At 47.9% G+C, this 16,004-nt stretch overlaps 6 protein-coding genes and 1 non-coding gene across 7 annotated transcripts; 2 read left to right on the top strand and 5 right to left on the bottom strand.

Moving 5' to 3' along the window:
- Nucleotides 1–1,567: 1,567 nt before the first annotated feature.
- Nucleotides 1,568–2,578, bottom strand: GGI43DRAFT_430500 (uncharacterized protein; the record flags this gene model as incomplete). Its single annotated transcript, XM_083209262.1, has 1 exon — nt 1,568–2,578. The coding sequence occupies one exon, from the start codon at nt 2,576–2,578 to the stop codon at nt 1,568–1,570; it is 1,011 nt and encodes a 336-aa protein (XP_083056957.1).
- Nucleotides 2,579–3,817: 1,239 nt separating this feature from the next.
- On the top strand, nt 3,818–5,143 carry GGI43DRAFT_210946 (bZIP transcription factor). The gene is made up of 2 exons (XM_083200209.1): nt 3,818–4,062; nt 4,139–5,143. Exons 1-2 carry the CDS (start codon nt 3,930–3,932, stop codon nt 5,029–5,031), a joined length of 1,026 nt encoding a protein of 341 aa, XP_083056956.1. The 5' UTR covers nt 3,818–3,929; the 3' UTR covers nt 5,032–5,143.
- A 116-nt stretch (nt 5,144–5,259) lies between these two features.
- Nucleotides 5,260–6,967, bottom strand: GGI43DRAFT_430498 (uncharacterized protein; the record flags this gene model as incomplete). Its single annotated transcript, XM_083209261.1, has 2 exons — nt 6,227–6,967; nt 5,260–6,165 (listed from the first exon to the last, which is right to left on the bottom strand). Exons 1-2 carry the CDS (start codon nt 6,419–6,421, stop codon nt 5,260–5,262), a joined length of 1,101 nt encoding a protein of 366 aa, XP_083056955.1. The 5' UTR covers nt 6,422–6,967.
- Nucleotides 6,968–7,219: 252 nt separating this feature from the next.
- Nucleotides 7,220–8,709, bottom strand: GGI43DRAFT_415226 (uncharacterized protein). The gene is made up of 2 exons (XM_083207132.1): nt 7,515–8,709; nt 7,220–7,451 (listed from the first exon to the last, which is right to left on the bottom strand). Exon 1 carries the CDS (start codon nt 8,595–8,597, stop codon nt 7,521–7,523), a length of 1,077 nt encoding a protein of 358 aa, XP_083056954.1. The 5' UTR covers nt 8,598–8,709; the 3' UTR covers nt 7,220–7,451; nt 7,515–7,520.
- Nucleotides 8,710–9,422: 713 nt separating this feature from the next.
- GGI43DRAFT_t191 lies at nt 9,423–9,494 on the bottom strand. Its single transcript has one exon. It is a non-coding gene; the product is annotated as a tRNA-Asp (tRNA).
- A 2,368-nt stretch (nt 9,495–11,862) lies between these two features.
- GGI43DRAFT_387402 (uncharacterized protein) lies at nt 11,863–12,345 on the top strand (the record flags this gene model as incomplete). Its single annotated transcript, XM_083203927.1, has 2 exons — nt 11,863–12,094; nt 12,152–12,345. The coding sequence occupies 2 exons, from the start codon at nt 11,863–11,865 to the stop codon at nt 12,343–12,345; spliced, it is 426 nt and encodes a 141-aa protein (XP_083056953.1).
- Nucleotides 12,346–12,561: 216 nt separating this feature from the next.
- On the bottom strand, nt 12,562–15,973 carry GGI43DRAFT_210859 (uncharacterized protein). Its single transcript, XM_083200208.1, has one exon. The coding sequence runs from the start codon at nt 15,373–15,375 to the stop codon at nt 12,889–12,891; it is 2,487 nt and encodes an 828-aa protein (XP_083056952.1). The 5' UTR covers nt 15,376–15,973; the 3' UTR covers nt 12,562–12,888.
- Nucleotides 15,974–16,004: the final 31 nt, after the last annotated feature.

Genomic DNA, 16,004 nt, shown 5'->3' with positions numbered 1-16,004 from the left:
GCATCTGAGACCGGGGATTTGCTATACCATGTTCTATCGCATCTGTCTAGGATCTGGATTAAATTTGCTGTGTAACACTCCTGGTTGTATTAAATTCATGTCTAAGGCGTACTATCTTGCATCTAACTAGGCATGGTGGCCCGTTATTCCCAGATAAGCCTGAGTAATAGCTGCAGTAGAACAGATGAGACAGGGAAGCGCAACGCGATTTCCAAGGATTCTTCTTCTTCTGCAAGCCTATCGCCCAGTAGATTGCAGAAAGCTCTTCTTCAGAAATCTGTATAGAACTTGATACCTATCATTCTAGTATGTTGGTACAAGTATTCCTGGTACATGAGTATCCATGAGAGTCAATCTACCTACAGTGAACAAAACTACTCTCTTCGCCCACAGCACTCTTCATACCCCTGAAGCTTTCTTATTCAGGGACAGACATCCATCATGTGGCCCAAAATAAGCCGCATCTAAAACCACATATGTATAGATTCACGCGGCTGTGGTACACATACGGATATATCGGCACATCGTCACGGTGAGACATGGCTCGCTTCGCTAGCAGCTTCTCTCCGGCGTCAATTCGGATAGATGGCATGACAAAAACTATTGGTCTAAAACACTGTCACATCCAATTTGCCCTTATCTCTACCAATTAGCAACCCTTGCGAATGTCTCAGTTCAAGAGTACTTAAACGACGCAAGGGATCAGAACCCTGTCCTCAGCTGGGTGGCATTGCATCACATTTGCTGGACTATTCGAGGTTAGCTATTCGTGAATGCCTCAAAAATAGGATTGAGGCAGTGAATATTACTCTGGCTTACAAAAAGGAGTGAATGAATGAAAGAGAAGAGAGGGAAATTCAGTTCATTCTGATTGGTAATATCACACACAGCGGGTAGCCTCACTGCTCATTATTGTTAGCAGTTTTTTCTTATTACTTTAGAAGTAATCCAATGCTAGAGTTCCATCTAATAATATACATGTAGCTTTGATCACATGACTGATACCATGAACATTTAGCTACCAAAATATAAATCGGTATTAAAAGTCAGGTGCTTGGAGCCCACAACGCTAGGTAGTTAACTCTCTTCTGAATCGTATCCCCAAAACATGATATATCCCTACATTGTAGATCTCCACTCCCTTAAAGCCATTTATTTAAACGGCGAAAAGTCAGTGTTCAAATTCCAGCTAGCGGTGTCGGAGATAAAGTCGGCTAATTTGAATCTGACGAGCAGCTAATATCAAATACTAGCCTAGTGTAGACATGTCAATCCATTTAAATGTTCAACTTAAATCGAATACATCAATAATAGGAATGAAGGCAACATAATCATCATCATGGTTATTATCTAGTACTTTACAAGATGATAATCAGCCCGGGCTTCATTGAAAGTGCTCTTCACTGTTTGCACCATCAGGTCAAGTATACTTTCAGGCAAACTCTTCAAACCCATGTGCAAATATTGAAATTTGCTTTTCTTTTTTTCTTTTTTTTAAAAAAAAAAAAATATTATTTACTTTATATTTATTTTATCTATTTCAAAAGACACATTTTCTAACATCCACCTATTCATCATCCTCCAACCCAACAATCTTCAGCGAATCCTTCCAAAGCCTAGCCTCCTCCTCAGCATTGTACGTATGACTTGCTGTAAACGGGCTGGTCATATCACGATCATCCGGGCCAGGCTTCGCCACCGCAACGTCCACCAGATATTTTCCTCCCTTACCCTCCCATTCCTTAGCAATCGCCGCCCACACCTGTGTCGCAGCACCTTGCTCAGGACTCTTCATCCCCTGAAGAACCTCGGGACCAACCGACGCCATCATGGCCTTCATATCCTCCTCGGAAAAGTATCGTGTCAGACCGGTGGCTATGCCTCCGGGGTGAACACTCAGTCCGTGAAGGCCACGAGCGCCATATAGACGCTCAATCTGGCTGGCCATGTAGACGTTTGCAGTCTTGGACTGGCCATAAGAAATCCATCTGTCGTAGTCCCCCTTCTGGAAGTCATAGTTGTCCGAGGCGAGAATGCCGTGTAGACGGTGAGAGGAAGAGGAGACATTAACCACACGGGAGGCGAATTCGGGAGTGCTACCAGCGAGGAGAGCGGGCTTGAGAAGTTGGAAGAAGAGGAAGTGAGAGAGGTGGTTGACGGCAAATTGCATTTCGTGACCATCTTGTGAGAGCTGCAAGTCTGGGATTGCCATGACACCCGCGTTGTTAACGAGGATGCTGATCTTGTCGGTATCTGCCAAGATGGTCTTTGCCGCAGCGCGCACGCTCTTGAGTGAGGTCTGATCCATCTCGACAAGTTTCATGCGGGAAGGCTCAAAGATGTCGCCAAGCGCATTTTTGGCTTTGGTCAGATCTCTGGCAGTGAGGTAGAAGGAAGCTCCTGTGATGGACAGGGCGCGGACGGTCTCAATGCCAAGACCGGATGAGACACCAGTGACAACAATGGCCTTGCCCTTGAGTTTGTCTGTCATGCCTTCATCTTGGACGATCTGGAGAGCGGTTGGTCTGGCATCACCAGGTCCCTTGGGAGAGACGTGGGCTTCAGCGTAGCGAGACATGCTATATAGATGGAATAAAAAGGTTGTTTCAGACTTTTATCTAAGAAGAAGTTGTAAGTGGTATAAGTGCGTCTGTTTTTAAAGCTGTCTGATGATTTCTCTTCTGTTTCCGGTAGGACGCTGCCGACACTTATATATCTACACACGTAACTATTCGACCTATTAGATTCCCTCCTAGCCCTTTACCTATTACCAAATACCCACCAACTACGCGGGGGCTCTCCAACGCATGAAACGCTCCCCAAGTCCGCGAATAGTCTCAACCCCCGTCGACTTATAGGCTGATGCTTTTTGCTCAATCCAGCCTAGCCCAGCTCTGGTCCGCCATCCGTACTGGCGGGATTTCGTTGCGGCCGCTACTTGGGCCCCACACCGCCGATAGCTGCGGAACGCTGACCTTTTTTGCTGCTTTGAGATGGCCCCGGCTTTTCTCCTAAACGCCGCTCCTAGCTGCAGATGGCAATACATTCAACATACTGTATCCATATCATTTCCAGGGGCACAGCTTAACGTGTAGCTATGAATACGGGGTCTATCCCAATAAGGAATGTGCAGAAGCGATTGGGTAAGTGTGGTATACACGCGAGCTTAAATTCTACCAAAATCCATGTGTTGAGCTGATCAATTGAGTCATCTAGAGCTTGATGCTATATAAAACAAAGGAAGTTTAAGGCTTCCTGATCTATCCATCATAATATCTGTGTCCTACTTACATGTATACACAGGAGCTACAAATTTACAAAACTCCATGTAATAGTTCCAATACTATTCATTTACACTGGATACAAGTATAGTTCCATGTCTCAACAGAGAACTAGTATGTAACATCAAAATCGAAACCCCCAATAATATAATATTTACGTATGGTATTTTAATAAGAACATCCTATGGGAATTACAATTCGCTATTCCTTAGACTGGAATGTAAATTGCAAAATTATAGACGAATAAATCTCGATGTTATAATGGACGAGGTAAGCGCTATGTTTAAGTGAATACAAGTATACGCGTGCTTTATTTTAGCGGATAAGCCCTATGATAGTAAATCGAACTATAACCAGACACTTCGCCTATACTGTCTATAGCATCTCGCCTATACTGTATACATGTGCCACGGCACTTATGCACGCCTGGGGCTTTTACTATTATGTCCGGCAAGCTCCGCATTTGTGGGTATCCGCTGCAAAAACATGGCGGATGCTTATGTGATGGACCATCCTCTTTTTAACCACCCCTTTCAGCTCGTTTACGCTCAGTGGGAACATGGCCGAGGTAGTCTGTGTACTCTGCAGTTCTAGTTCAATACTTGCTCCTATTACATTCTTTTCAAATAACATACACACACTTATATAATGATTCCAAACAAGACAACGCAGTCACCCAATGGGGATGCGATATCCGTCGAAGTCATACCTGATATGACAATCAGCGAGATCCGTCAAGCAAGAAGAAAGGTCCAAAATAGAGTGAATCAAAGAGCATTTCGTATGTATAGGGCTTACTTGCAGGCGTGATTGCATCTTCTGTTGAAAAGGGGGGGTTACTAACAGAATCGAGTAAGGGTCGAGGGCCAGGGAAAAGAAAGCGGCCGACGGCAGCATGGCATATCCTTACAGAGTCCATCGCTGGCGCATAGATGACGGAAGTGACGCACTTCCACCACTCAAACCAAAAGGAGAAACCCAAGACGCCGAAGCTAAATCCGCTCCGTCCGATCAGTTGCCCCACGAGGATCATCCAGCAGATGCGGGAGAGCCGCCCAACAGTGATGAAATCCATTCGCATCATACATTAGCCTCCATACCAGCTGCAACATCCGCAGATAAGCGTTCTTCTCCCTGGTTCAACTTAAGATACTGCTTGCTCTCCGAGCATCTCCTCCATCTCATCCACTTCAACGTGCTCCGGGGCCTCTCTTACAACAAAAAGGTCCTCAGGCCAACCGCCTTTCTCGAATGCAGCGGCACGCCATCAATACCTCTGAAACGCATCCTTCCCCATATGCCAGATGATAGTTTACTCGTGGCTTTACGGCTCCCCGAAAACCTGACTCCAACAAGCCTGCAGCTCTCACGCCCCCACTCCAACTGGATCGACGTGTTTCCCTTTCCAGCGATGAGAGACAATCTGATTCGGTACGAAAACTACTTTAGCCATGCGGAGTTTCTGACGGACCTGCTGGGGAATCTGATTAACTGCATGGGTGGTGCTTGTGACTTGCCTCCCGGAAGGGCAAACACGCTGCCGGGATCCAAGGGCTATGACGATGGTCCTGACCGCCAGGGGATGATCTTGTGGGGTGAGCCGTACCAGAGGGATAGCTGGGAGGTGACTCCGGGGTTTCTTAGGAAGTGGTTGTGGGTGATGAAGGGATGTGGTGAGTTGATTGAGTCGACTAATAAATGGAGGACGGCGAGAGGAGAGAGACCATTGCGGGTAGCTCTATCACAATAACAAGTAGCATTTGATAATAATAATTATTGTATATAAAATACTTTATATGTATGTAATCCAGCCTCTGGCTGTTCTAGTTGTATGATATAGCTATTAAACGCTGTCTATCTAAGTCGTTATGTATGTCATTAACTTGAGTACCATAATGGGTACCTTCCATCAAAATGGTCTATCGGGGTATTTCATATCGTACATCCTCCTTTTTTTATTTTTTTTCCTCTTTGGTGATTATGCTTGTAACTGTATCGCATCTCCAACTTCATACGCCGGCGGCGGGTCCATGATAATAACGGCAAACGTTGCCGCGGCATACTTGATATCACTTCCCAACCCGATCGAGATTCCAGTCACGACCTCAATAGCATGATCCAGTCTCACTATACAAGACTCCGTCGTCGGCTTCGTGTTCATGACGAAAAAGTTGCCCCACGCTCCCGAGTCCAGCTCAAAGATTTCCTTATCAATCTTCACCGCGCCGGCCATGCTGCACCCGTGTCTTCTCTGGGTGGCTGTTCGCGGCAGCATGCCAACAGAAGTCATGACTGTAGATTTTAAATCCATGGATACGCTTCTTAGATATAGGCTCCCGGATTCAATCATGTCGGGGGGTGTGTGAATAATGATTCGCACAGGAGTCGGCTGGCCGCGGATGAGAATTGCCGGCTGAGGGAGAAGAACCTCGACTTTTAATGAGGGCGAGTATTTCGGACTATATGACGGGCATGAGCCGTCGGCGTGCTCTTGATCCATGATTGCATTCCGCTGGTACACATTTTTTCGGCTAGACTTTTCATTCATCGCTACTGATAGCACGCAGGACGATCTAGGAAGCGATGTGATGGACGGAGTGCAGCTGAAGGGAATCTCAACCGCCACGCTCTTTATTTTTGTCATTGGACCGAGAATACAGCGGCCCACTGAGACGACAATGCCGTATGTTACTTTGACGCTCATCTCAGTTTCGGATATGTTCATTGATGGTGGAAGTTGGCATTTTTGAGGTCTGCCGCAGTAGCAGTTGGCTTCGGCTGGGAATTGGAAGTCGAGGGGAGTGGTGTATATTGAATCGCCAGACTCTTCGTCTTCATCCCATTGCAAATCTCTATATTCGATTTTTCTCGATTCTTCAAATAACTAGCGATACATGTTAGTCATTTTCGGTGTATGTTACCAAGAGTTGCGGGACGCCACTTACCACTGTTGTGAAACTTCCCGGACTAGCCCCATTAACATGCGTGGGAAACGATACCACCATGGTGCCGACGAATTTGACCGAGATGCGAGGCGATTTGTGAAAGGTAGGACCTCGGATTTCGAATAAGGCTCTTACGCGGTCTTGCGCAAGATACGGCCCGTGGTGGGCATCTTGAAGATCGAGATTCAGCTTCATAGTGGGAGAATTGGTTGACCAGGGCGTGGTGGAGGTCTCGTTGGTGTCGCGAAGACAGGCCGGGGTGGTTGTATGGCAGTTGACTATACATCAAATGTAGTTGTTTATAAGGTTAATTATATGTTGTATGTTGCATTGAGTCAATCAGTGGCAAGTGTGTATTAGATGATGATGGTGTGCATGATTCAACTGCTTGCCAGGCACTTATATATATATTCATTCATAGCTATCCACTTTACAACATCCCGCAAGCCACCCGTTTGACCTGTCAGTCGTCTTTGACGATTACCGACAATCACCGAGCTAGTTGATTTTTTCTAGAACACTGCTAAGCCATGAAATGAGACCAATGGCGTAAAGAGAGCATTGCCGGATGCCGGCTATCGTTCCCAGGCTACCTTAAAATGGCCTTATCGACGGGCATGAGTCGGTGTTGGGGCTCCCCACAGTGATGCCACGCGCTCGGAAATTCGGAATCGCATACAAATCATCAGCACATTTGCCGGCAGAGCCTTTTTCGCACGCACTGTAGATAATAGCGCAGACGGAGATGCGCCGCCGTTGATTTAGGTTGGATTGCGATTTCCGTAATAGGATACCCGAGGTTATGCATGGGCAAATGAGCGTTGACAAAAGCGAAAGTAGGGCGAATCGAGCAAATACACGTTTGTAAGTCGTGATCCTATCAACCACAAAGGGAAATTAATTCTCTTAATAGATACGCCATTATTCTATTCCATATTAAGCTTAGTAACGCCTTACTGCCGACAGTTACCTAAATTGTGGATATAAGTGGACTGTGTTCATGGCATATATTAAACTCTGGTTTAACGGAAGTTACCATGGCACTATTTATCCAGGTTCTATAAGCCATATAAAACCCTCTCTAAGATTAGCTAACCAACATGAGGAATATTTGATGACCAAGTAGAAACGAAAGACCCAGCAGGAAGGAAAAAGAGCGTTCGAAATATCTCAACAAGAATGAAAAGCCTTGCCACGACGTACAAACAAGTGAAGAACATCATCAGTGAGTTCCGGACGTTAACTTTGGCCCGATCAGACGAACCAACTGAATTTATAATTATTTCAGCGCCGATCATGATAACAAACAAAGGGGAAATGCTGCCGAATAAACACTTGTGCACCGCCAGCCTATTAGCTCAATCTTCATCGGGAAAGCAAAATGCCACGCAAGAATATGGACTCCGCCAAATACAGTCGTACTAACAGCTGTTGCGATCACAGCAGCGGACCCCCAGTCACCAGTCTGTAGCTTGAGACTAATATTGGCAGCTTCTGGCTCAGGCAAGCTGGCATCTTCTTTCTTCGAGGCTACACTACCACAAGCTTCGACAACCTCTGCCGGTATTTGTTCTGGGTAATCAAGGATAGCGATGGGTACATGAGCGCGTTGCGGCTTATACCAGTACAAGCTATATGTGATGATCGCACAGATTGCGAAACCTACCACGGCAATCTCAAGTGGAGAAACAGGAAGCTTTTTAGCAGCTCGAGCAATTATTTGCACCACAGTCCAAAGTATCTGACCAATTGCAATCATCTTACCAAATGAGTCACTTTTAGACTTGTCCTTGATCTCTTCAACAGCGATATCGGGAAGTGGTTTAATAAGCTCTCTGCGTCGAAGTTCGTAGACCTGGCCGATGGAGAGACGATCTAGCTGTTTTTCTCGCGATGGTTTACTTCGTATGGCGAAGCCCCCCATTATTGCAAAATAGCTATGGGTCAAGGTCCAAGTTACGCCGTCGGCGTCTGCGTACTTTTGCATTTCCTTTTGTACTTCGCGTGCCTTTTCCAAGCTATGGTAAGCATCACCCATTATGAACTCGGGAGCCAATGCGGTCACAATCATTATTGTCGCGCTTCTTCCAATCCCTATCAGCCCCCATTTGAGGTCACCTAATATACCAAGATTGCGACCGTTGCGTTGCTCGAGAATTGGAGGATGCTGGACTGTCCATGTGCAAGCAAAAATTGTGAAGAGAGAACTCCATAATATATTCAAAGTACCACGAGTATTGGGGCCCGACACAAACATGAACTCAGACTGCGGATCAGGGGCAGAGCATGTTGTTGGGAATACCGTGTAAGCTTTGACCAGTGGTATCAGGCTGAAAAGGAATAATCGGCAGAGGGGAATTGAGAACTCCATTGACAATTTTGGTAATTAAAAGATAAAAAAAAAATTTTGATGTACTGCACGTATAAGATTTGCATCTACAAGAAGCAAAGACCATTCACTTAGTGTCTAGCGGCGGTTGAAAGAGTTGACTTTTCCAACATCAGAGTGTAGCATGATCAGAATTTAAAGCGCATTGCTGGTAGCACCAATTGTCACCGAAAATCAATTCTATTGGTAGAAGAAATGGTAGTAATATATGCAACTGGCAGTTATCTATTGGCCATACGAAGAAGTAGCTGGACGAGCTGAAGTAGGGGACAAGCTGAGACAAGGATGATCGCAAAGCGAACCAATTGTCTTTAAAGCATTCAGCCTTCACGCCCTCTACAAGCTGAGTCTTACAAAAAAGCAAGATCTAATGTAAACAGGATCATATTGAAGTAAATGATAAGAAAGGATGGAGTAAGATTAAAAGAAAGCAGAAGAATATCGTTTATCAGGCCCGGTCTTTACTAAAATTCGAGCCCAAATCTCAAGTGCAGCAGGTTTACGATTGACAGGTCATCTAGGCAGCGACTTTTTAACGCCCAAGGTCAGTTTTATTAGTAAATAGACAAACAAATGGTGCGGCTGTACGTAAAAGATGCAATCAGGCTGAGACATAGGGGCGTTCCCATGTGTAACAAAATTTTACGACTTTCCGACCTATGCGCGCGCCACAAAGAAAGGATAATGAAAAAGGGCAAAAAGAAATAAGGATACACATTATGCATATATGAAGGCGAGAGGTAAAAAAAGCCACACAAGTGAAAAAAAAAAGGCAAAAAAGAAGGCCCTCTTAGAGGGCTGGCGGTACTCTCCCGCCGGGAATTGAACCCGGGTCTCAAGCGTGACAAGCTTGCATACTGACCACTATACTACGGAAGATGATTGGCTGTGAGCAGCCAAGGTAGGTGGTTTGGTTGAAAGGAGTTGTCTTAGAGTAGTTTATAAACTGTTATGCACAGCGCCAAGCATCGCATTGCATTTCTTCTCTGCAGCTCTCATGTCTCATCCCCAAATTCAACTACATTTTCTATTGAACAAGAATGTCCGAACAGTACCACTGTCAAAATTATACATATTTTACGTGCTTCATTTGCATTCATCCTCCCATTATGTACTCTATCATAAAAAGAAGAGACACTTTGACTAAATTGCACTTGTTGTTTCCACCCAGAACTCATGAATCTATTCCAGGGTATGCAAACAGCCACTTCAGACCCCGAGACGGCAACGCCGTAAAAGCCCGATTCGCCGCCGTCAGCCAGTATCCACAGTCTGAAGCATACAATTACACCCAAAAGCTGCACAAACAAAGCAATAGACGCATATACATGCTCAATTCCACATCTCATTACAGCTCAGCTTGGATAACTAGCAGTATATCACATTTATCACTTAAGCACCATAACTCTCCAGCCTCATCCATCTCTCACAGCCACCACAACGCAAACACCGTCAACGCCACCAAAAGTGTCAAAATCTTTTCAAGCCCACCGGATCTGCCGGCCAAGTGGACCCCATGGCGCCGCCTCATTTGCTCAAAGCCGCAGCTTAAAACCATAGCTTCTTCTCTACGTGTACACACAGCACTTACGTAGCTGTCCCGACTCAATCACATCCCAATCAGCCCACACACATCCCATCCATCCGAGCAATGAATTTTCAAACCATAGCCGATCGAATCTCACGCAAATGAAGTCATAACTTCCCATTGTGAAAACAACTCTTAGCTTCACCTGTCCCGCATGACGACGTGCCGAAGATCTCAGCTATTCGGGAATAAAAAAGGTAATGCACGTAACCTTGAATGCTACATTTATCCACTCTTCACAAATGGTTAAGGTCAGATATTACCACCATCACCACCACCATTTACTAAGATGCTATTGTGCAAAAAAACATATTTTCATCCTATCATCCAACAAAGCAATGCTGATGGTGTTATTCATCCCGTGACCTCGTGTTGAAGATGCTGCCAATTCTCCGTCAACCAGAGCCCTGAATCCCACCTAAGCGAATCCCCCAAGACGCCACCAACACGAGCCAGCTACTGCAAGGGCCCCTCTCGTATCGGCACCTAGATATTAATATCTCCTATTCTTTTTCTCCGACCTCCTGCTTCGGCTTCTGGAATCAACATTGTACGCACTCGAATAGACGGTGTAAGGGGAAAAATGCTCTTCCGCATAACAACAGCAATAACTGTACAGCGTCAACCCTTTTCCTCCCTTGCCGACTGTAGGCGCAACACTGCGTTTCAAAGCTTATACCACTACCGCTAGGTGCATATACGTGCTATATTTATACCAGCCCCGAGTCAGGCGCTCAACCAGCCACAGCGACACGCTCCCGCTGAATCCTGGGCTCTCAGCAGCGCCTCTTTAAATTCTCAGCTCAGCGCCAAACAGACGTAACGTATACTCTCTCATCGCCACACATATATCGCATAAGTAAACAGCAGGGTATCCTATCTAATAGCATGTAATAGCACATAGCACTGTACCGACACATCTCCTCAGCGTTGCCGATCTCCATAATCCCCGGCCGCTTCCTCAGCCCTAGTCAAAGTTGAGCTCCAACAATCGTCATAACGTAGCTTCATCCTCTGCATTTCGTGTGCAAACCAGTATATTTAGCCCTGTAGCATAGCTCTAGTCCCACCCGGAAGCAGGGGGAGGTACATACACGATGCATGCGCTGTCGTTCCCTCACCGTACTACACCGTAGCTGGGTGCCAGGATGCCACAGCATACCTATATCCGAATATAGCACTATACGCCCATCTCACACCCAGCTTCTATTCATCGTCTCCCTAGAAGAAAGGAGTCTGGATCTATCATAGAACAATGAAAGAAGCAAGGGGCAAAAATGACAAGGTAGCTGTACATACATCGTATCTGGTAGCTTTTCGCCATGCGAACGAGCCCAACAGGAGCCAAAAGCTCGTGTTTGGTGCCGATCCGCAGTCTAACGAGAGTCATCGATGATCTCATTCGCTCGGCCCGCTCCCCTCGACTCGAATCCCCAAGATGATGCTGAAAATAACATCCGCTATTCAGAGCTCGTAATTGGCAGTCCTTTGTGCGTCTGCCCACTATATAAACTTGCTAATCCCACCGATCATCAGAGACATTCCACTCATCCAACACTCAAAGCAAACAAACAAACAGCATCTACAACCCACACTATAAAACACACATACATCTCTTTTTTCACTAAAAGATTAACTCAACTCCAAAAACCTTTCAAAATGCAGTTCTCCATCGCCGCTATCGTCCCCTTCTTGGCCGGTGCCAACGCCATCATCAGCGGCATCGCCGTCCCTGAGACCATCCAGCCCGGATCTGCCTTTGAGCTCACCATCGAGACCCAAAACTACATCCAGGCCGTCTCCGACGTTGCCATCGCCGTCGGCTACGCTGCCGGTGATGGCTTCCCCCAGAGTCTCGGAGAAGTCCTCGGCTCATTCTACCTCGGACCTCGTACGTTACACTAATTATATATATATATATACAAAACTAACAATGGAATACAAATAGAAGACTCAAATGTCCTTCACAACATCACCGAGACTCTTGTCCTCCCCGCCGGCACCCAGCAGGGCGATGGCATCATCACCGCTGCCATCTTTAGCCTCTGGGGCGCTGCTGCAGGCCCTGCGGTAAACACTTTCAACGTGACCATCTCTGTCGGTAGCGAGACCTCCAAGACTCTCAAGTCTAGCTCTGCTTAAATGGATGAAATGAATTAAACTTATCTGAAATTACTTGGATATTCGACAAAGACTGAACGGCGACGTAACGACATATACTGCATGGCATATTATATGAAGGCGCTGAGGGATAATGGACTATTTGATTTCGAGCATTGATATCTAATAATTGCATTTTTTATATAGACTAGTACAGCTGCAAGCAATATAATTGAACTTGATATTACTTTATACCTCCGTCTCTTAAGTAAATGTGACACTTGATTGCGCCTGAATGACTAATGTCATATCCCAGCAAAGATATATAATCCGCCAAAGCAGCCTACCAATAATGACCGCCCATCTCGAGTCTCCCGCATTCATCCATTCACAGCAAGTTCAATGAAATTTCTAGGTAATAATCTAGGTATATTCATCCAGGTATACCGGATCTCATTATCATAAAGTCCCAGTCCCAACATCCATCCACCCAATGCAACGTACGTATAACGCTCAATATGTATCTATTCTATAGGGGTATCAACAACAACAACAACAACAGCAACAACATCATCAAAAAGCAGCTCATTTCCCATTAGGCCCCTTCACCAGCACCCCCCCATTCGCACTCCCCCAGACACTATCCGTAACCCTCGTCGGCACTTTTCTCCCCTTCAGCCTCTGATCAACCAGCCACGTCCCCACCACAAACTCGGCCCTGCTCAGCATCCCCGTCCTGCTGCGATCCACCAGGTCGTATATCTCGGCCAACTCATCCAGAGGCAGCCTCGAGCGCTTCCAGACCTCTCTCACTACTATGCTCGCCACGCACTGCGAGACGTCCCTGTCTAGGTCGCTGCTGAGGCTCGTCGCCGGACTCATCAGCCGCGTGTCCGTCAGCAATACGCCGCGGTTCGATGCCCACAGCGCCTCGTAGCGCTTCCTCTCTCGCGGCCTAATCTCTTCTCGCCACTTCTTCCTCGATCCTTCATGATGTGCGTGCTTGCCTTTCCTCAACAGAGCTCTATGCCCCTTTTTGTGGGTATCCTCCTCTTCGTCAGATACCTGGTGAGGATTTCGTAGCGTATGCAACATTCGAGGCGATTTCTGCCGTTTTGGCACCGGAGGAGGAACTAGCGTCGATCCCGTATGATGCGGCGTCAGACGAGCCGACGCCAGCGATCCTGCCATAATCGCATCCGTGAGATTATCCAGCTGCGTACCTGGCGACGTATTTCCAAGAGGTCGTGAAGGCGTCGAAGGCGTGCTGCTCACAACGGAGTGCCTCCTAGATAGGTACATAGACGATGGGCGAGAATGCCCGGAATGCTGGGGAGACAGCCCCGTCGTCGACAGGTACATAGAAGACGGGCGAGAAGACCCGGTACGCTGGGGAGACACAGACTGCCCCGACCGAACCATCGCAGAAGCTATAGAAGCCCGCGACTGACTCGACGCCGCCGCATCCAAATTATGGCTATACGATCTTCCTCGTGGCTTGGGCTCATCTCCACTCTCTGCGCGTTTATGCCCGTGCCCTCTCGGCTTCGGCGGCGTAGGTGGTCGCTTCACCACCACAACATCGTGGCTTTTCTTCGGGGGATCCGGCGAAGGTGATGCCAGAGCGACATGTATAGACGGATTCAGCGTCAAATGCGGAGAGGCCATGGGACTCAATGGAGTCTTGGTCACCAGCGTCGGCTGCGGGGACACGACCTCGGTGACATTCCTGCTCATAAGAGGTTTGAGAGGCGGAGGCGTAGAAGGATGGCTCGCTCGCGGCGGTGACGTCGTAGCCTCTGATCGCGGGTGAGAGTTTGTAGGTTTGGATTTCTGCTGTGGTAAAGGAGTTGGTGTTGATGTTGATGATGTAGTTGTAGCAGCTGATATCGGAGCTGCTGGAGTCATGGGCCTTTGCGGCGGAGCGACAGCTTTGTTCTCTTTCGATTTATTCGCCGTAGGCTGCTGCTGCTGCTTCTTCGGGGGCTGATTACCATTAATATCATTAGATTGCTGTTGTTGTTTCTGCGCAGTTTGCACCGCCGAGCTGTCCCCTCGCTGAAGACCAGGTCGCAGAACAAGACCCGACACCTCCGCCGCCGCCGACATTGACTTTCCGTCCCCTCCCGGAGCTGTCTCGGCCATCGGGTCTCGGCGCGTCTTGATTGCGGGAGGAGGCGTCGGAGGCGGCGCCCGCATATCTTGCTTGACCACCGTCGGCGTCTTCTTTGGCTTCTTCACCTTCTTCTGCTGCGGCTGCGGCTGATCCTTGGCCATCACCACTGTCACGGATGGCCTGATCTTGTCTTCAGCTCCAGCACCGCTAACGACTGATTCTGGCGGCGAGGGCCCTTTGCCATTCCCTCTCTCAAACATTGTTATCAACGACCCGGCAGAAGCCAACGGACCTGAGTCAACTACGTCACCACCAACACTCCCCCCAGCACTGCTCGCAGAACTCATAGTCCTCACGCTTTCCGCTCTCCTCCCCGCCATCTTCGCAGTCGTATTCGTTGCTGTCGGCGCCGTTCTCGTCGGACTCGCACTCCGGCTCGCAGCCAGCGTCGCAGCAATGAGGCTCGGATTCTTAATATCCTTCCGCGGAACCGCTGGCGCCAGGCCCAGGTGCGCAGCCTGAGAGGCAAACGCCGCTGAGGAGGCGCCACCACCGCCGGTATGACGCTGTTGCAGGCTTTCGAGCTGCTGCTGCTGCTGCGGCTGCGGCCGCGAAGCACCTAAAGCCACCACCGCTGCGCCATGCTGCTGCTGCTCTGGCGCCGAGGCTGTCGAAATCGTCCTCCCCGGAACAAGGTGTGCTCGTGTGCCGATCGTGTTACTATTCGACGACCCGTTGGCTGGCGTGCCTGTCGATCGAACCGCCTCCGTCGCAGCCGTATAGGCGCCATTGTCTCTCCTGCCCGCGATGTGGCTTTGGTTTCGCCCCAGGCCCGGCCTCGTTGCCAGCTCTTGTTGTTGTTGCTGTTCCTGCTGTTCCTTCTGCTCGAGCTTGTCTCTCTGAAAGGCCAGCGTGGCGCCCCTAATTGCGGCGGAGGCGCTATCCGCGGACTTCATCACCGAGAATTATACTTTATCGCGGGGCTGGCGACATTTAGATTAAAATCGATTGTAGAAAAAAAAAGGGATTCGGAGTTTTGATGAAAAAGAGCAGGACTTATTCGCAAGACCACATGCCGATGAATAGAATAAGAAATGAAGATGCAAAAATAATGATAATTTCTAATAATGCAAGAAACTGACAAACAATCGAATAAAAATAGGAGAGGCTGCAAGCAAAGAGAAAAAAAAGTCCTCGAGTTCGAGTAAACACGAATACGTGGAAGGATCCCCAGTCAGCCCAGCCAGCCAAGCTCACACCGAACAGGGACCCGAAACAGCCTCTTTTTGTTGGGGGGTTTTCTTCATCCGGAACTTCGGTGCTCAGCTGCCGGACGCCCCGACCTTCTGGGGTTTCGTTATAGGGCGGAATGTGACCCTGCACAAGCGCTAGACAACAGCCGGGCCCCACGCGAGCAGTGCACGCATCCACTATAAGTGCCCTGCTGCCAGGGACGCATGCGCTGAACTGTAGTTTCGACGCTCTACCACCTGCTAGAATAGAACAGGTTGTTGGCTAATGCGATACGACATCAGGTGAGATTTGTCTCAACTCGGCTATCGTTTGTTATCCTAGACGAGACAAG

The sequence above is a fragment of the Trichoderma evansii genome (assembly GCF_050947405.1).
Source record: "Trichoderma evansii strain SZMC 28006 chromosome Unknown GGI43scaffold_24, whole genome shotgun sequence".
In the NCBI taxonomy this organism is placed as follows: Eukaryota; Fungi; Ascomycota; class Sordariomycetes; order Hypocreales; family Hypocreaceae; genus Trichoderma; species Trichoderma evansii.
Note: the sequence above shows the minus strand (reverse complement) of the source record. Positions and strands in the feature narration are given on the sequence as shown.